The sequence below is a fragment of the Pelobates fuscus genome, chromosome 5, assembly GCF_036172605.1.
Source record: "Pelobates fuscus isolate aPelFus1 chromosome 5, aPelFus1.pri, whole genome shotgun sequence".
NCBI classification, from domain to species: Eukaryota; Metazoa; Chordata; class Amphibia; order Anura; family Pelobatidae; genus Pelobates; species Pelobates fuscus.
Genome location: NC_086321.1, coordinates 338,236,441 through 338,254,906, shown reverse-complemented (window position 1 = coordinate 338,254,906; position 18,466 = coordinate 338,236,441). Strand labels below are relative to the sequence as shown.

General features: G+C 40.6%; 1 protein-coding gene across 1 annotated transcript in view; it reads right to left on the bottom strand.

The window, feature by feature from the left end:
* LOC134611665 (rho GTPase-activating protein 39-like) overlaps window positions 1-18,466 on the bottom strand; it is a 92,326-nt gene that overhangs the window by 42,446 nt on the left and 31,414 nt on the right. Inside the window, exon 2 of the mRNA XM_063455778.1 lies at window positions 13,077-13,508. Coding sequence (XP_063311848.1) covers window positions 13,077-13,508 — 432 coding nt within the window. The remainder of the gene's footprint in view (window positions 1-13,076; window positions 13,509-18,466) is intronic.

The following is an 18,466-nucleotide window of genomic DNA, read 5'->3' as shown; positions in this document are numbered from 1 at the left end:
TCTGTGTCACTGATTATATAAAAGTGCACAAGAGGTAAGTGTGTGTCGAACGTACCTGCACTGCATACCTCATCCTATAGAACGGTCATGGACGGGGTTGACTTTTTTTTTTTTACGTTTAGAGAGGGGTCGTCCCCACCCCCAAAAACTAAATTAAAATCTTTGTATATATTCTTCGACGTTCCAGGTATTAAATAATTAAATATTGAAGCCATTTAATCCATTTAGACAAGAGTAAATCAAAGCACGGTGTATAAAAAAGCCAAGGATTAATTTTCTGATCACAGTCACCTTCCTTACATTTAAAACTACTGATGGGATAGCAAGCTTCTTTTTTTAATTTTATTTTTTAGTAATTTCATGTTGGGATAGGTTCTGCCACAGTACATCCCATGCAAAGCTTAGTCAAGACTATTCCTTCGTATTATTGTAGTCTGAGCCTCGTTGACATGAAAGACTACGAAGAGCTATACTCAAAGCCTCTTAAAAAACCTACAGCTTAATTCTAAGGAGATTTGTGATGATAAGAAACCACATTCACAAATTTGAAAATCTGTTTCCAAAAGACGCTCCTCTCCACCATGTTCCCCCCCCCCCCCCCCCCCTTTAATTAGTATTATTATAGGGTAATATGTGAAACTATCCGACAGAAGCGGCTAACCTTAAACAATAAATCACATCCTCAATTGTGGTCAATGGTAATACTGTAACAAATAAAATCCTCTGATAAAACAAAACAAATCTACTCTACCTGACGCTCTAAGTCAATCAATGGCTCCCCGTTCACAGAACGGTTTGAGAAATGCACATATTTTACCAAAGCAGTTTTTATGAATGGCTGCCACTGATTGGCTGAGAGCGTCAGCTGACTGCTAGGCTTCAATTTTCAAGCTTTTCAGTCAGCGGATGTTCGAGTGGGACGAGCTTGAACAGAGACTTTGGGATTAAACCATTTGTGAACAATTTAACCCCTAATGGTAAGCCAGTGCCAGGGACCTGTTTTGTTCCTAACCACATCAATGACAAAAATATCCAATGTCCACTATTTTTTTTTCATTTTACCTTTAACCAACTGCTTATATATGTAATGTATTCAAACCCTTTCTTGAGAGATCTCCACAGTCCTAGCCTGATTGATTTATTAGTTTTAATTAATTAGCAGATGAGAATCCCAATATTAATGCCAACGCTTATTAAAACACATTTTAATGGTTGCATTCACTCTAATCAATGCGCCTGTGGCATACTTTGAGCCATGGCACACTGGGATAAAGTCACTGCTCTAGGAAACAATACCCATTATTGAGTGATTTTTCCGTCGTGACAGGGTCTCTGTAACAATGTTACCAGTGTACTTCAGAAGCGGTTTTGAAATTCTTATGGAGATTAACGCCATTCATTGTAGGCACAAGATTTATTTTTAGACATGAGAAGCATTCTGTCCACTGTGATCAATTCTCAGCATTCCGTGCACACATCTTGGGGATGGCCAATTTTTCCACTACTGAAAGAATAAAAGGCAGTACTGCCAATATTTGATTTCTTCAATCTTATCCTAATTAGAAAAAGTTTATTATTGAAGGAGCACTAAATCAACAAATATTTTTTTAAAATTTAAATTACCATTGCTCATATTTACCTTTAGAATAATTGGCCCCCTATAAAATAAAAATAGTAAAGTAAAATCATTATAAATCTAACAATCAGATGCTTCTCACATAGAAGCATTGAGAAGACAGCGCATGTGCAGCAATCCTTGCTATTTGTGAATCCAATGCTTCTCTGTTTGGTTCTGCACACTGATCTGCTGCTTTCTTTACTTCTCGTCCCTATGAAAGACATTTTTCATATCTGAGATATCACGCAGCTATGTTCCAGCTATTACTGCATTAGGTACATTTTAATCTTTTATAGATTTAGTTTAACTGGATTGGTACCCCTATTTGTCAGCATAGCCCAAATGCTACTTATAGCAGCTGTGAGTACAATCAGTCCCTAAACACTGTCTTTTCAGTGAAAATGCAGTGTTTACATCACAGCCTAGGGACACATTTAATGGCCATTCCTCAGATGGCTGCTAGAGGTGCTTCGTGGGGCAGTGCTGCACAGTGTGACTGCCATTCAATGTATCCACCCTCTGCATGGAGATGCTGAACTTTTTGCATAGAGAAGCATTGATTAAATGCATTTCTATGATGAGATGCTGATTGGCCAGGGCTGTGTTTGACTTGTGCTGGCTCTGCCCCTGACCTGCCTCCTTGACAGGCTCAACCAATCAATACTACGGAAAAGCAATATGATTGGCTCAGTTTAACACTTCTGATGATGTCAGCCAAGCAGGCAGATCAGGAGCAGAGCCAGCAGCAGCAGACTGGAGTAAAGGTAAGATTCTACCCCTGAACCTGTGATCTACCATAACAGCTCTCTGTACCAATTAATTTTACCACTGAAATATGTGTCACATTTCATCTCATGCAAAAAACACATGACAACAGTTAAAGGTAAAGTTGTATTCCTGGCACTACCGATCACTCTGCCTCCCCCTCCTTCGTGCCCCCCTTTACCTGGTAAATTAAGGGTTAAAAACCCTTTATTTACTTACCTGATCCCAGCGCCGATGTCCCTCGGCACTGGGTCGAAGCTCCGTCCCCTCCTCTGTCCCGCGACTAGCAGGGTCTAATGTGCATTAGACCTCCCCATAAGAAAGCATTGAATCATTGCTTTCCTATGGGGAAAAATCTGACGCTTGAGGTCCTCATGCAGAGCGTCAGATAACGGACCAAAAGTCCATTCCGATAGACAGCCACTGAGGGCAGACTTAGTTTCTCTGGAACTGCAATGTTTTTTTTGTAAGTATATTTTTATTGGTCTTTTTCTTTTCATAACAATTACATAACAATTATGTAAGGCACACAAGTAACAAGACAGTGAGACGCGCAGGTTTCGGGTAGAGAGATCAGAGGTAAGGGTGGTTATTCAACACGTTGTGGACTCGCAGGTTCATATTTTGGTGTGAAACATTATGGCTCGCAGGCCTGAAACATAAAACAAAGTAACAGTAGTCGTGTGTCAAGTGGCACTATGTTAGGTGCGGTATTACTAGTCAGATATATACCCGGTGTTCAACGCGTTCTATCCTTCTGTACTGGTGGTGTGCAGTATGTGTAGGGCATTGTGCCCTGGGGTTCCCCGTCTACCGGGTGCGTTCCCTGTTCCTTCTCGACTAGGTAAGTGGGGGGGAAGTAGGGGAGAGGTGGTGACTGGGGACAGTTAGGTAACTTCAGGCTGCCCTAGAGGGGTCATGTTTTGGATGATGTAGGGGGGAGGATAACGAGTAGGGGGGGTGGGAGAGGGAGATAAGGTGATGGACCTTGTTCCTCACCGTCCTCATCCCACCCTGTTTGGGTTCCCCATGGTCGCTTCCTGTGGTCCTGCATACAGGTCTAGGTCGGAGTTTATCGTATAAGTGCATGGAAGTCAGCGGACCCTGTAGTCAGGAGCCAGTGAGTGGAACTGCAATGTTTTACATTGCAGCACTAGGTGCAAAAGGGACACAGCACCCAGACCACTTCAATGAGCTGAAGTGGTCTGGGTGCATACAGTGTCCCTTTAATATTCAACAAGAAAAGACCTCACACTGTATACAATAATAGCTGTGATTTCACTCCTGGTGTTTGATGAACCAACACAACACAATCACATATATAAACAGAGGCTTAACATGTGTATTCCAGAAACACCCAGAGTTAATGTGGCTTTGAAGGAATGCCAAGAATTTCTGTAGATTAAAGTATTCATTTTTGGAAACGACATTTTCCTGTAAAATACATTACCAACTCCCTAAGAGACACAGCGTATTGTTGGAACTTTAAATATATTAGTTTCCTTAAAACACAGACTATTTTAGCTCTGAGCTGCAAGAAAAACATTCAAACATAATAATAAACAAACTCTCTTGTAATTAGGAAAATAAAACTCTATCTTCAAAAAGTAATGGAATTATGAACAGGAAACAAGCCAGCAAGCTGTGTCTTTTTCATAATGACTGTATGCCTCTTCGGTATGTAATGTCTTACTTAATTCTCTTAATGGTTTTCTGCCTATGGGGCATGTGGAATCCCTGTAGAACAGTTTCACTTGTGGGTGCATAAAATTGCTACACATAAAAAATGAAGAGTATGCCTTTATTTTGATTCCAAGGTACTAAAAAGGCTTATTCACTAGAAGACCATTTTTTACTGTACTGAAAACCCAATTAGGCAAAAGGAGCCGATTTAAAATAATCCTCCAAATCAGCTACAGTCACAGATTGTTTACTTTAGCCTAAATTGTGAGATTTGGATTTAAATTAACTACAAATTGGTGTTCAAGAAGCACTATTTAAATGGATTTATAACTCATAAGAAGCCCAGAAGCACATTTTCTGCCCACCTCACAGAAAGGGGTGTAGTTAGTCTTCACTTTTGAGTTGTGATGCACTGTTTATATTGAAATTATATCACTCTTAAATGAACACTATAGTCATCCAGACCACTTCATTGAGGTGAAGTGGTCTGGGTGCATTATTCCTATCCTCTGATGTGAAGTGGTCTGGGTGCAGTGTTCCTATCCTCTGAGGTGAAGTGGTTTGGGTGCAGTATTCGTAGCCTCTGGGGTGAAGTGGTCTGGGTCCAGTGTTCCTCGCCTCTGAAGTGAAGTGGTCTAGGTGCAGTGTTCCTCGCCTCTAAGGTAAAGTGGTCTAGGTGCAGTGTTCCTAGCCTCTTAGGTGAAGTGGTCTGGGTGCAGTGTTCCTAGCCTCTAAGGTGAAGTGGTGGGTCCAGTGTTCCTCGCCTCTGAGGTGAAGTGGTCTGGGTGCAGTGTTCCTCGCCTCTAAGGTGAAGTGGTCTAGGTGCAGTGTTCCTAGCCTCTATGGTGAAGTGGTCTGGGTGCAGTGTTCCTCGCCTCTAAGGTGAAGTGGTCTAGGTGCAGTGTTCCTAGCCTCTAAGGTGAAGTGCTCTGCGTGCAGTGGTCCTATTCTTTTAAACTGCAATGTAAATCATTAAGTCCACCTCTAGAGGCGGTCAGTATGACTCAGTCAGTAAAACTTGGTCACGTGACATGGAAGCCCCATAGCATGTTGAAATTTAAATGCTTGTGCAGAGCTCACTGCGCATGCGCATAACATCCCCAATGCTTCTCTACAAGGAGGATTGATTTGTACATCGGCAAAGGAGGCACGGGAGCCGGGAAGGTGAAAAGCACCAAATTAAAAGGCAAGTATGCAGATTTTTATTCCTAACGCTATGGTACTCATTTAACCCCTTAAGGACCAAACTTCTGGAATAAAAGGGAATCATGACATGTCACACATGTCATGTGTCCTTAAGGGGTTAAACAGTAACATAGAAAAACAACTAAACAAGAACTTGAATTAATAATACATTATAAAATTAATATTCTTACTAAATATCAAACTATACATTTGAAAACTATGTATAGTAACATAAAAACATTTTTTTTTTTAGATTTAGTCTGGACCACCAACAATTTATAATGCATCAAATGAATCTCCCTTAGAAAACGTTCCATCCTCACCTCTCCTACATGCTCAGTCTTCTTTTCTCAGCCTAAACCATGTCCACCCCATTCCACACTCACGCACATTAAACCTGGCAGCACTACTTGCAAATAACAGCTGCCAGCGTGGATTCATATTGCTGCTCATACTCGATTACTCATCACACCTGCCGCCCCATGCACTTGCCTGTAGAGACAGAAACTAGCATCTATTTATGTACTATCAGCCAACGTCCAACACCTGTCTATAAGGAAAATAAATCTTTCCTAACGCCAGGGTCTCGTGCTTGTGATATGCTTAATGTAGACTTGTTACCTAAAATAACCCTATACATTCAAAAAAGGCTACTTTCCAAGACTTACATTTCAAGACCATTAAAGGGACACTATAGATATCAAAACAAGCTACACTTAATAAAGCAGTTTGGGTGTATAGATTATGCCCCTGCAGTGTCACTTTTCTGCTATTTAGGAGTTAAATCACTTTTGTTTCTGTTTATGCAGTCCTAGGCACATCTCACCTGGCTGTGACTGACACAGCCCGCATGAAAAAATTGTTGTATTTTCATTAATGCACGATGTTGACTTGCTTTAGAAGTTGTATCTCCTGCTCTGTAAATTGAACTTTAAAGGGACACTGTAGGCACCCAGACCACTTCAGCTCATTGAAGTGGTCTGGGTGTTGTGTCCCTTTTGGACCTCCCGCGTCAGATTTTTCCCATAGGAAAGCATTGAATAACGCTTTTCTATGGGGAGATAAGCCACGCATGCGCATTAGGTCTCCCCCCCGCCGGCTCACGTAAGCAGGGGAGGAGCGTAGGCATAGCCTAACTCAGCCCCACAGGAGGGACCTATTAAACCTATAGTGCAAGGAAAACAGCTTTTCCTGGCACTATAGGATCCCTTTAATCACAGACAGGAGAGGTCCCTCAAAGGATATTAACAGTGCAGGAGATAGGACATTCTGAATTAAACAGATTGTGTAAACATTAGATCTATCTTTTCAGGAAGTGTTTAGGAAGGCTGTGCAAGTCACATGCATGGAGGTGTGACTAGGGCTGTGTAAAAAAAGTGATTTAACTCCTCTATGGCTAAGATTTTAGAGGGTGACCAAAAACCGCTTCACCAAATACACAAAAACTGCTTCATGCCTTTAAGTTTTAACTCTCTGCACGAATTAAGTAAGAAACTAATGAAGCTATTGAGTTAACTAATAAAAACGGCACTGTGGTACCTTCTTGGACTGAATTACTACCGAGTGGTGGACTACATATCGCATCAGCCAATCCTGTGCAGCGATATGAAGGACATTCAATGTCCTCCGACTGATAATAGAAAGGACAGTATTGACTGACAATTGTCAGCCACATACTTGTCCCTTCAGATCGGCCACAAACTAATAAAATAGAGTGGTAACACATATATATATCTATATCTATATATATATATATATATATATATATATATATATATATATATATGGGGGGCCTTCCTTTTTAATATATTATCTCTACAAATAAGGGGGTGCAAGGATGGAGTGTTCTTTCAACTCTGTGCTAAGAAAAAACGTGGTATATTCTGCAAAAATGTTTTTTACAGAATTAATATCTGGTACATATATCACTTTTTACTGAATATCTCGCTTGTAGATCATATTGCAAACAGCATAATGATCAAGTCCTGAGCAAGTGTTTTTTTTTTTTTTTCTGGGTACTCCGGTAGAGAAAAACTCATGTGACATTTTAGGGGTCTTGCAGATATGTCTCTCGCAGACTGTGGTTAGTGATGGAATCAAGAAGGCATGCAGAGTAGTTTCCCCTCCAATCCCGAATCAGACAATGCTGCAGCTGTCCACGCTGCATGGACCCAGCAAGTTATCTCATGAAAGAAAGTATTGTGCACAGGGTGAGATAGCACACTCCTATCTGCTGACAGAACAGATTCCTGGAACAGCTGCTCAACTCAGCAAACCCTACAGCTTCTGTTCCCGTGCCAGGCTGGGTGTGTATGGGAGACTGCATGAATATGTGTATGTATGTATGTATGCATGCAAGCACAGACAAGAGACACAGCGAGAATGTGTAAAAGTTACATAAGAAAGAAAGTGCATGTGTTTTTTTTTTAAGTAACTGCTAATATATTTATATGCGCGCACAAAGTAAAGAAAAGGCTGTGCGGACACAACTTGTTGAATATTGACTTATTATAAACAAAAAGGAAATGTCAATATTTTGATCTCCACTGACACCCATGTCAGGACAACGGAGGTGGAGATCAAACACGGTCACGTTCCTTTTAATGACATCCGTGCTTTTTTCCAGGAAGTGCGGCCTTTTGCTCATTGTGCAAAGCCAGCCCAACCATTTGGGTGAACTAAGCAACCGGTACAGGGATCTAAGCAACAGGAGGCGCAGGTGGCAGCTAATGTACTGTTTAAAACGAACACTCCGGGCACCATAACAACTTTATTAAAATGAAGTTGGTATGGTGCCAGGAAGACTCTGATGCTTCCTTACACATAGGGGTTAAAGCGTTCATGACTGCCGCCGGGAAGGTTTCTAAAAATTTCATATACTAGTAGGACAGTGACACTGTATCCAGACAACTTCAATGAGACGCAGTGGTCTGGGTGACTATAGTGTCCCTTTAAATGCTAATAGGTGTTAATAACTAAATTGTGACATTAATTTAAGAAACAAATGCAATGTACTGTAGTTCTATGGTTTAAACACCTAGCCTCAGCTGTATATGAAACAACCACAATAAAGAAAAATATATAATAAAATGTAAAAACAGTTTTAGCCACCTCTGGTGTATAGGTTGCTACATTTTATCCCTTCCATACTTCACACTCATTTAGTGTTTTCTATTTACTATGTAGCTTTTTAGTTTAGTTAATGGTTACCCAATATATTTACCAGTCTGTTTTGCCTCTTCTTTAGTCTGACTTGTATATATTTGGTACTTCTGGCAAATTTATGGAGTTTAACTTTACATTTACTTTTTCTGCGCTCATTCTTTGCCCTATATATTATTACGGTTTGAAAAAGTCAATATATATCTTCTAATTTTGCAATTACGTACGTCTGAGATCGATCATACATTTTTAATTATTATTTTTATGCTTTCTGTCCATCAGAAGAATATTATTTATCACTACTTTTCTTTTCTACTCTGTTAATTAGTGAAATATACTGCAATTAGAATTTAACTTGTATATACTGCATCATTGTGATTTGCACGCATCTCACAGCCTTGCAACTATTTTGGTCTAGCAGCTAGATCTTCTATTTAGCTAGACTCATAGGATACATATTTTAGTATTTCCATTGTCTATTTATAGATATAGTTTCCTCTATATTAAGTTACCCTATGCAAATGACTCCTTAATCCCTGGACTATAGCAGACTAATATTTCAATTGCATGTTTTTCATTATTTCTATTTGGTATATTTAACGCTCTATAATGTAAGTTCATTTGAGCAGAGCCCTCAGCAACCTCTGTTCCTGTGCGTGCAGCTTGTCTTGTTGCAAATACATGTCTGTTAGTCCACCTATTGTACAACGCTACGGAATATGTTGGCGCATACTAAATAATAATAATAATTATTGATCTAATAAAGGTTACATTTTATACAGTAGGGTTGGGGAGTGTGTCAATTGTGTTTTTCATTTTGAATTGGTTTAATTACTTAGTGGTTACCCCCCCCCCCCCCCCCCCCCCGCACCCCCACACTTCTTGTTTCCCCAACCTGACATCATATGTTCCTTAACCTTTCTTTTCATTTACATGTTATTTGTTAATACCAAAGCTGCAGGGCTTTCTGATCTAGGCAGTAAATATTGCCAAGTACTGCGGCTGGGAAATATTAGAGAAATTGTGAAAACACATCCAGGTGAAATAAAATATAGTCTTTTTTTTTCCCCCTCTGCAAAACCTTTCTAATGCCAGAAGGGTGAGAAAACCCTCTGGTGCCAAAAAGGTTAAAGCAGGATTTTGCTTGCTGCCAATCTAGTTCAGGCTTGGTTGGGAGCCCAGGGAGGAAGAAAGCTAGAACATCTGTTAGCCATAAAAGGTGTCCTTGTCACAACCCATTTGCCTGTTTGCTGTGAATAAACTTTTCAAAGGCCTGTTTGCCAGGTCTGGAAGCAGAATCAGCAGTGCACATGATAAATGTACAATCCCAAACACTGACAGCAGGGACTAGTCTGCAGAAGTTAAAGGAGCACTATGGGGTCAGGAACACAAACATATATTTTTGACCCTGTAGTGTTAAAACCACCATCTAGTCCCACTGCCCCCCCTCTTGCCTCCCTAAATATAGTAAAATCTTACTTGTATTCAAGCCTGAAGCTGCTGGTTTTTGTCCCTGTCTGCCTCATAACGGCAAGCTGCCTGTTGACATCATCAGAAGTGTTCTGAGCCAATCACAATGCTTCCCCATAGAATTGGCTGAGACTGTGAAGGAGGCAGATCAGGGGCAGACACAGCCCTGGCCAATCAGCATCTTCTCATAAAGATGAATTTAATCAATTAATTTAAATGAGGAAAGCTCAGTGTCTGCATGCAGAGGGAGGAGATACTGAATGTACTGAGATAGGAAGCAGCTCTAGCAGCCATCTGAGAAGTGGCCAGTGAAGTTATCACTAGGCTGTAATGTAAACCCAAAATTTTCTCTCAAAAGGCAGTGTTTACAGCAAAAAGCCTGAAGTGAATGATTCTACTCACCAGAACAAATGCAATAAGCTGTAGTTGTTCTGGTGACTGTAGTGTCCCTTTGATATCCTTCAAATGGCAAAACACGCTCATATTTTGTTAATAGCGCTTAATTGGTAGGTTTGTCATAACTTGCATATTTACTTTTTGCATCTTTTGAGTTTATTTGATCATTGCAAGATCCGCTGAGCATAAAAACCAGCCGATATCCCTGCAGTGTGTACAGATGGACACCTAAACATGTCTAGGGCGGGAATAAGAAATTGACAAATGTAAGTGGATTCTAGTAGCCAGCTCAAAAATGTAACCAGAAGTTTGTAACAGCCAACGATCGCCCAAAGGACTGTAACAAGATATCCAGAATGCATTTCACTTATATCACATCAATAGACATCCAACACCCACGGAATGTCCACAAACAGCATCAAATTCTGCGTCCACAATAAGTCCAGCTCATACTGCTGTCACATGTACACCTGGTTTGGCTGAATTTTCTTTTTAAAGGATAATACAACATACCAAAATCAATAACATATATATGTTCACAATACCTGAAATGACCATTCAGAGGTACCTTAAAGGAACACTGTAGCGTTAGGAATACAAATGTGTATTCTTAACGCTACAATGCTCTGGTAGCCATTTAGGTTACCTGTATCCATCTGCAGGGAGAAAAAAGCCAATCCCACAGGCCACCCATTGGCTGAGAACATCAGCTGACCGCTCTCAGCCAACTAATGCAATTTTGTGCCTTGGGATATGCACAGAATTGACATTTTACATCCTGGCATTACTGGGTAATATTTGTCTTTTCTGCCAAATATGGCCTTGATTTAATAAGATTTCCAAATGATTCAATAGTGTTAGAAATAGCTGCAAATAGTTTATCTGCAGAAGTCCCTTTACTGTCAATGGGAGTAGTTTTAGTTAAATCATTTGGAAAGCTTATTAAATCAAGGCCTATATTTGTAAATTTTGCAAATTTGATTTCAGTTCATCATAATTCTGTCTTTTGAATAAACACCAATACCTACAAATAACTGAGATTTCACAAAATCCCTACACACAGAGATCCACAGTCATCTGCAAGGCAGTCTGGGTAGCAATATGCAAATGATTCCATGCCATGTATAACTTTAGCATGTGTTCCAAGAGGTGGAATTTGCAGCTAAATCTGAAATCTTTCATTACTTTTTATTCTTTTCAGTGGAAACGTTCTGCTTATAATTAACAAAATAAACAATATAGGATTCCACTGGGGAGCCAAATACCATCTTGCAATAGCTAGGAGTGAATTTGCAGTGCACAAAGTATACACAACCTGAAAGGAGGAATTAATCAACTTGTTTCTTTTGTGACTGGGCTTGTAAAATTATGTATAAACATACATGAGATGGTTGACAACACTATTAATAAAATAAAATACACTCTTTGTCATGGCCTTGGTTTACATCATTCAAAGAAAAAACACTGACTAATTTCGGGACAGGTCAATGAGGCAAAATAATACAAACAGAGATCATACTAAGGGATTTATCTACTAAAAAGCAAATTGTAGAGAAATGGAAATATTCTCCAACTCCGCTAGAGTGACAGCTTGACTATTACTCAAGGAAACCCAATTACTACAATCCGCTGCTCCCACTAATGGGGCAAACTATTTAAAGGACCACTATAGTGCCCTGAGGGTGCCCCCACCTTTAGGGTCCCCCTCCCGCCGGGCTCTAGGGGGCGGAAGGGGTTAAACTTGCCTCTTTCTCCAGCGCCGGGCAGGGAACTCTCCTCCTCCAAATTGCCGTCATCGGCTGAATGCGCATGCGCGGCAGGAGCCGTGCGCGCATTCAGCCAGTCCATAGGAAAGCATTCTCAATGCTTTCCTATGGATGCTGGGGTCTTCTCACTTTGAAAATCACAGTGAGAAGCACGGAAGCACCTCTAGCGGCTGTCAATGAGACAGGCACTAGAGGCTGGAATTACCCTATTATAAACATAGCAGTTTCTCTGAAACTGCTATGTTTATAATAGCTATGTTTATAGAAGAAAGGGTTAATCCTAGATGGACCAGGCACCCAGAACACTTCATTAAGCTGAAGTGGTCTGGGTGCCTATAGTGGTCCTTTAACAAAGTGTTGCCCCCTTATCTGGGTCCCCAGTGACGACAACAAGCTTCTGCAGACCTGCAGAAGTTGGAACTCGATCCCGCAGGTAATCCATTGGCTGAGAGCATCAGCTGACCACTCTCAGCCAACGAACGGAATTCTGTGCATAGGGATAAATAGCTTATTGTGTAGGTTTTTCTCGGGAGTTCAAGCAAGCTGCGACTGTCCTGCTTGGCATCCAAGCCCTGCCCCCTTCCAATTCCCTTTTTAATGATTAAACCCCCTTAGTGATGACATGATAGCAGATTGCTTTTTTAGGATATCTGGATGATTTACTTGATGACTAAAGGGTTACTATCCACCCAGCAGAATTAATGCAGGCCTTGGACCATACGAAAACCCTCTGCAGACAGTTAATTGAACAACATTAGCATATACACAAAGCTGCCTCTCCCTTTTTAAGGAAAAAAAAAATGCATTATTGTAATCTTGTTTTACTGGTTTTAATGCTTTGCACAGACAGGTCTGGATAGAGAGAGAGAAAAAAAAAGTCACTTTAGATTTTGCTGGGTGTCATATTGCAGTTCCAACTAGCTCCAATTGAGTGTTTAGATTAAATACCCTATGAATTCACTTACACATACACACAATTTGCTAACCTGACACAACGGCATCATCAACAACAATAATTGTGAGTAGCTCACCTCCCAGAGTCCTTTCTGCTATCCACACTGTCTCCCTTCCTCTTTGCTCCTTCCTTTAAAAACTCTGCATCCTGAAGCATTAGAATATCGATAGGCGTGTTTCCTCCATCACTGCTGATGCTACCGGAATGAGCGATTCGCTCCTGGCTGGCTCGTCCAAAGAGATTTGGCTGTGATGCACGCTTTACAGCTTGTAGCTTTGCCAGGGGAACGATGTCACATTGCTGCGGACGATGCCACACGGTTTGACGGCTCAGGGCATTGTAATAGTAGAAGCGACCACTCTGCTGGTCGTACAGTTCCCACCACTGGTTCTCACCAGACTGGCGCACGCGGACTTCCGGTGGTGGCTCCCAACCGCATTCTCCAGTTGTAAGGTTTACATACATCCGCTCATGGGTGCGTGGCTCGATAATCTCCACCCAATCAGAGCTGCAATAATACAGAAAAAATATTCAGTAAAAAAAATCAGTCGTACACTAGCACAATTACAGTAAGCAATACAAAATGATGAAAACACTCACATATTTTGTTCACAAAAGAAGTTTAAAGGGACACTGTAGGCACCCAGACCACTTCAGCTCATTGGAGTGGTCTGGGTACAGTGTCCCTTTTGCACTTAGTGCTGCAATGTAATAGATTGGAGTTCTATAGAAACTGCATTATTGTACATTGTAGCTTTAGGTCTGCCTCCAGACAGCCACTAGAGGGCTTCCTGGTTTGAAACGGACCTTTGGTCCGGTATCTGACCCTGGACGTCCTCACGCTCTGCATGAGGACATCCAGCGTCAGATTTTTCCCTATGGGAAAGCATTGATTCAATGGGGGGCAGAGCATCGAACCAGTACAGAGGGACATCGGTAAGTAAAGGGTTTTTAACCCTTATTTACCGTGAAAGGGGAGCATGAGGGAAGGGGAAATCAGGGTTAACGATAGTGCCAGGAATACAGCTTTGTACTATAGTATCCCTTTAAGCCCGCAATAAGTAATGTCTTTCCTAAGTCCACTTAGAAACATATCTCAAACTTCCCCTCTCTGTAGTTGCTGGACTGCATTTTCCTTAATTCTGTGCCAGAAAAAAGAAAACAAAAAAAACTAAAGCTTGTGTGGGAGACAGGACAACACTTCTGCAATAAGTTAACTTTTCTCAACAGAAATACACAAGAGCAAGGTCATACTATTTAAACACAGAAAAGAAAAAAACCTTTATATTTTCGGAAAAATTTATGTTTTTTTTCGTTGAAGTTGAAATAGAGTTTTGTGCTTTAATACAATTGGTTCATCTCTCAGACAGTTGATCTTTGAAGGTTCCAGCGTTCTATACAAAAGCACATCGGCCAACTGCTCTTTGAAATTATACCAGTTATCTTCACAACAACGCAAGGTAGGCAGGCTGCCAGAATGTATGAATTAAATCTGAACTATTTGCAATCTCACAGGCATCCTGAATATCTAAAACCTGTCTTTAATATTCCATTGACTAAAACTTGAGATGGCACTGTGCCAATGTTTTAATAAAGAAAGGAGCTATATGGCTTATATATCACAAATGCCGCGGGATTAGGATAAACATATACATTATTTTTTTGAGTGCGTAGCAGACAACAAACAATCATTTCATAAGCATTTAATGCATGGCTTTTCATGATTCAGAATTTTAAGGGATATGTTCACCTCAGACAGTCTATTGGCAACATGCAGCTTCTGTGAGGACAATGTACAAAAATAATGCATGTTCAAGTATCTATTTTGTAATAATGGCTTTTCAAATTGTAATGCAATATCTCCATAACAGATTATAGGAAGGGAGAAGGCTGGAGTATCACTTTATGTTTTTTATTACCTTTCTTTAAGTAGCGTTATTTGAGGCCTGTATAAGTGACTTCAGTGACTTGGGAAGCACATAAACCTTTATTCAAACTCAGGGTTGGCACAATATTCCTGTAAAGCTTGGAGTTATTTTAGCCTAGCTCTATTAAAGGGGAAACAAGGCTTTTTTTTTTTTTTTTACATTGAATAAAATAGTGAAAATCACCTATTTATTGTTAGCCTGATTTTCATATTAAGTCAATTTTTCACCAAAAAAAATATTTTAAAAATGTATCATTTGATGTTCAGTCATGGGACAGCCAAGGCACACACCGCATTGTAAGTCTTCTGTGCTAAAAAAATGGTGCGAAAATGTAAATGGGGATGAGTCACCAATAGAAACCACAGCGCATGTGTTGGAGTTGCTATGGGAGGAGAACAGAGGGACTTCCTTTGGGAGGTCTTTTCTGCTCTCCCAATGTCTTGGCCCGCCGAGGCACTGACTGACAGCTGTGTGAAAAAAAACTGTTTTTTAAACAGGTTTACTCCTAATCTATACATTTGCTAGCAGAACTGCTAGCACAATGTATAGATAAAATCTTTTACTCAGTCTAATGAGCCTGGGTTGCTTGGGGCATGACAGGTGTGCTTTAACCCTCTTCATTCTGTGCTGAAAATTCTCCCCTCAATCTACGCCTCTTCTATTCGCCACCCTATAGGAGGTTAACCAACGCAGATCTCATGAGGACACAGGAACTTTTGGTGTTGTCCTAATCACAAATCCATCAATTCTACTTGAAAATCTAGCGCCCCTTTTCGTTACATTCAAGATTAAATCCAGCATCTTAGCTCAAAAGACCAGCCAAAAATTAGAATCTCTGGCAGAGTCTGGCTGGTTAGAACTTATGAGGAACAATTCCAGATAACTAATGGAACTCAAATATAAATAACAATTGGCGACAAGGGCAGGTGAGGGTAAGTCAAGCGATGGACCGAATGCATTTTACACCAGCAGTGCTTAGAGTGATTCTAGTATATTATTACATCCATAGGTTAAAAAAAAAAAAACCCTCATCCAAAATACCTTGATACCATGCACCTGCTATACAGAACTGTAATAGCAGACCTTTAATTTCACATTACACCTCACAATGGCCTATTATTCCATTCATATCAAGGAGTTATCAACGTGACCAACACCAGTATTATCACAAACAACTTATAAAGAGAGAATTGTTTGCATTCCGAGGAGTGCTGTAATTGTGTAAAAACTAATCTCTTCTGGCAGAGGCATGTTCCCTTTCATTCCTATGTAATATTTAAATCCTAGTTTGCAGGAAAATCCCAATGGATTAACATTAACAAAAATACTACGTGAATATAAGTGCGTTATATTTTGATAAAGTGTGTGTGTAGAAACATACACACTATATTTTAAATATGAGTAATAAAATGTGTGTGTGTGTGTGAACGATATGTGCCATTAAATCCTACAATTCTTTTATGGCGTGTGGAACTGCAGCAACTTTGTCAAACCCGGTTTTACTTGGGTTACTAGTGATGTAGATTTGCTATGTTGCTGATGCCATTCGAAGGGTTTTACTCCAAGCACCATAACCACTACAGCACACTTCAGTAGCTATAGTGCCAAGAGGGCCCTGGCACTCTTAAAGGTTAAGTAGTCAAAGCATTTCCAAATAGTTTGACAACTTACCTGTTGTCCACTAGGTGCCTCTTTTGCTACCGAAAAACTTCCTGCATTGCGCTAAGGCAGGCGTCAAAGTGCATAGATCATTGGCTGATTGCGATAGCGGACGCTCTCGGCCAATCAGTTTGCCCTGTCTGGCAAGGCTTTGCTCATTGGCGTTAATAAACACTCATATCTGGCACCTGGAAGTCCCAAGGTAAATTGTCAAATCTTTCGCAAACGGCTTGGCTATTTACCCTGGGAGCGCCCCAGTGCACTCCTGGCACCATAACCACTACAGCAACAAACATTATGTTTCCTCCATTTTATTTTACAGACAAAATCTCCTCCATGTAACTACATAAAAGCATGCAGCTAGGTACTCCGCATCCTTTTCACCTGGAGTGTTATCACAATTACAACAGCGCTAATTGTTTTTAGAAGCCGTCAGCACCTTTATGAAACAGGAGAGATTGTTTTTACAGTTCAAGCGAAACACTGCTGGTCCCATGTCATATCAGTGCTTCCAACTGCTAAGGTAATGCTTTGTATAATAGATAGTATGTCAGTTCAAATCATTGTGTTATGGTATGCCTTATCATCGTTAATATTTATTTATCTGAATAAAACTATATTAGACATATAAATGTTTTACATGGAGTCACAAAATGAAAACTGGATACAGATTAGCAACCTGTACTTACACAAAACAACTTGCTTTCACAACTTTCCAGAGGTTGAGTCTGAAAAACGTACCGTGACACTACAGCTAAAACAAATGACCCCATAAAGGCCCCAAAGTCCAGTTATATCTTTGCACAATCAGGCTACAGTGCCCCAGAGAGTCCACTAAAACAAACTACAGACAGAGAGCATAGTTTACAAAGGTAGTTAAACTTTAACCAGGTTTTCCATTATTAGCAATTTGTGCACAGCATTTGAAATCCTGATTTCAGATCCAAGTTTAAAGCAAATATTGACCATGCACATATCCTGTAATCTCACCTATTTCATTAGACTAGAAAACATCTCCTACTTGTGTAGATGAATTCTATTTTTATTGTAAAATGTGGACATGCTGTCCCCACATTAAAGCATTACAAACAACTCAAAAAATGCATAAGATCTGTTCTAACAGGTGATATTTTGATCACTGTGATAGCAAAAGTCATGTTGCCAAATTGCTAATGTGTAGAGTATTCAGGGGTTCGCATATTTAGAGAGAGACAATATATTTTGCAATGCTGTGTAACACGTATAGAAAAGAAAAAATATATATTATAAAAATTGTACACGCAAGTTAAGATAGACAGAAACGAGAGGCAGGGGTGGCCCTGGTCAGACATGTTCACAATGTAAAATCCCATCTTATTAAAGGACCACTCTAGTGCCAGGAAAGCATACTCGTTTTCCTGGCACTAGAGTGCCCTGAGGGTGCCCCCACCCTCAGAGACCCCCTCCCGCCCGGCTCTGGAAAGGGGTAAAAACTTACCTTTTTCCAGCGCTGGGCGGAGAGATCTCCTCCTGCTCTCCTCCTCCGATCCTCCTCTTCTCCTCCCCGTCGGCTGAATGCGCACGCGCGGCAAGAGCTGCGCGCGCATTCAGCCGGTCACATAGGAAAGCATTCATAATGCTTTCCTATGGACGCTGGCGTGCTCTCACTGTGAAAATCACAGTGAGAATCACGCAAGCGCCTCTAGCGGCTGTCAGTGAGACAGCCACTAGAGGAAATAGGGGGAAGGCTTAACCCATTCATAAACATAGCAGTTTCTCTGAAACTGCTATGTTTATGAAAAAATGGGTTAACCCTAGAAGGACCTGGCACCCAGACCACCTCATTAAGCTGAAGTGGTCTGGGTGCCTAGAGTGGTCCTTTAAGACCAGTAGGTAGAGT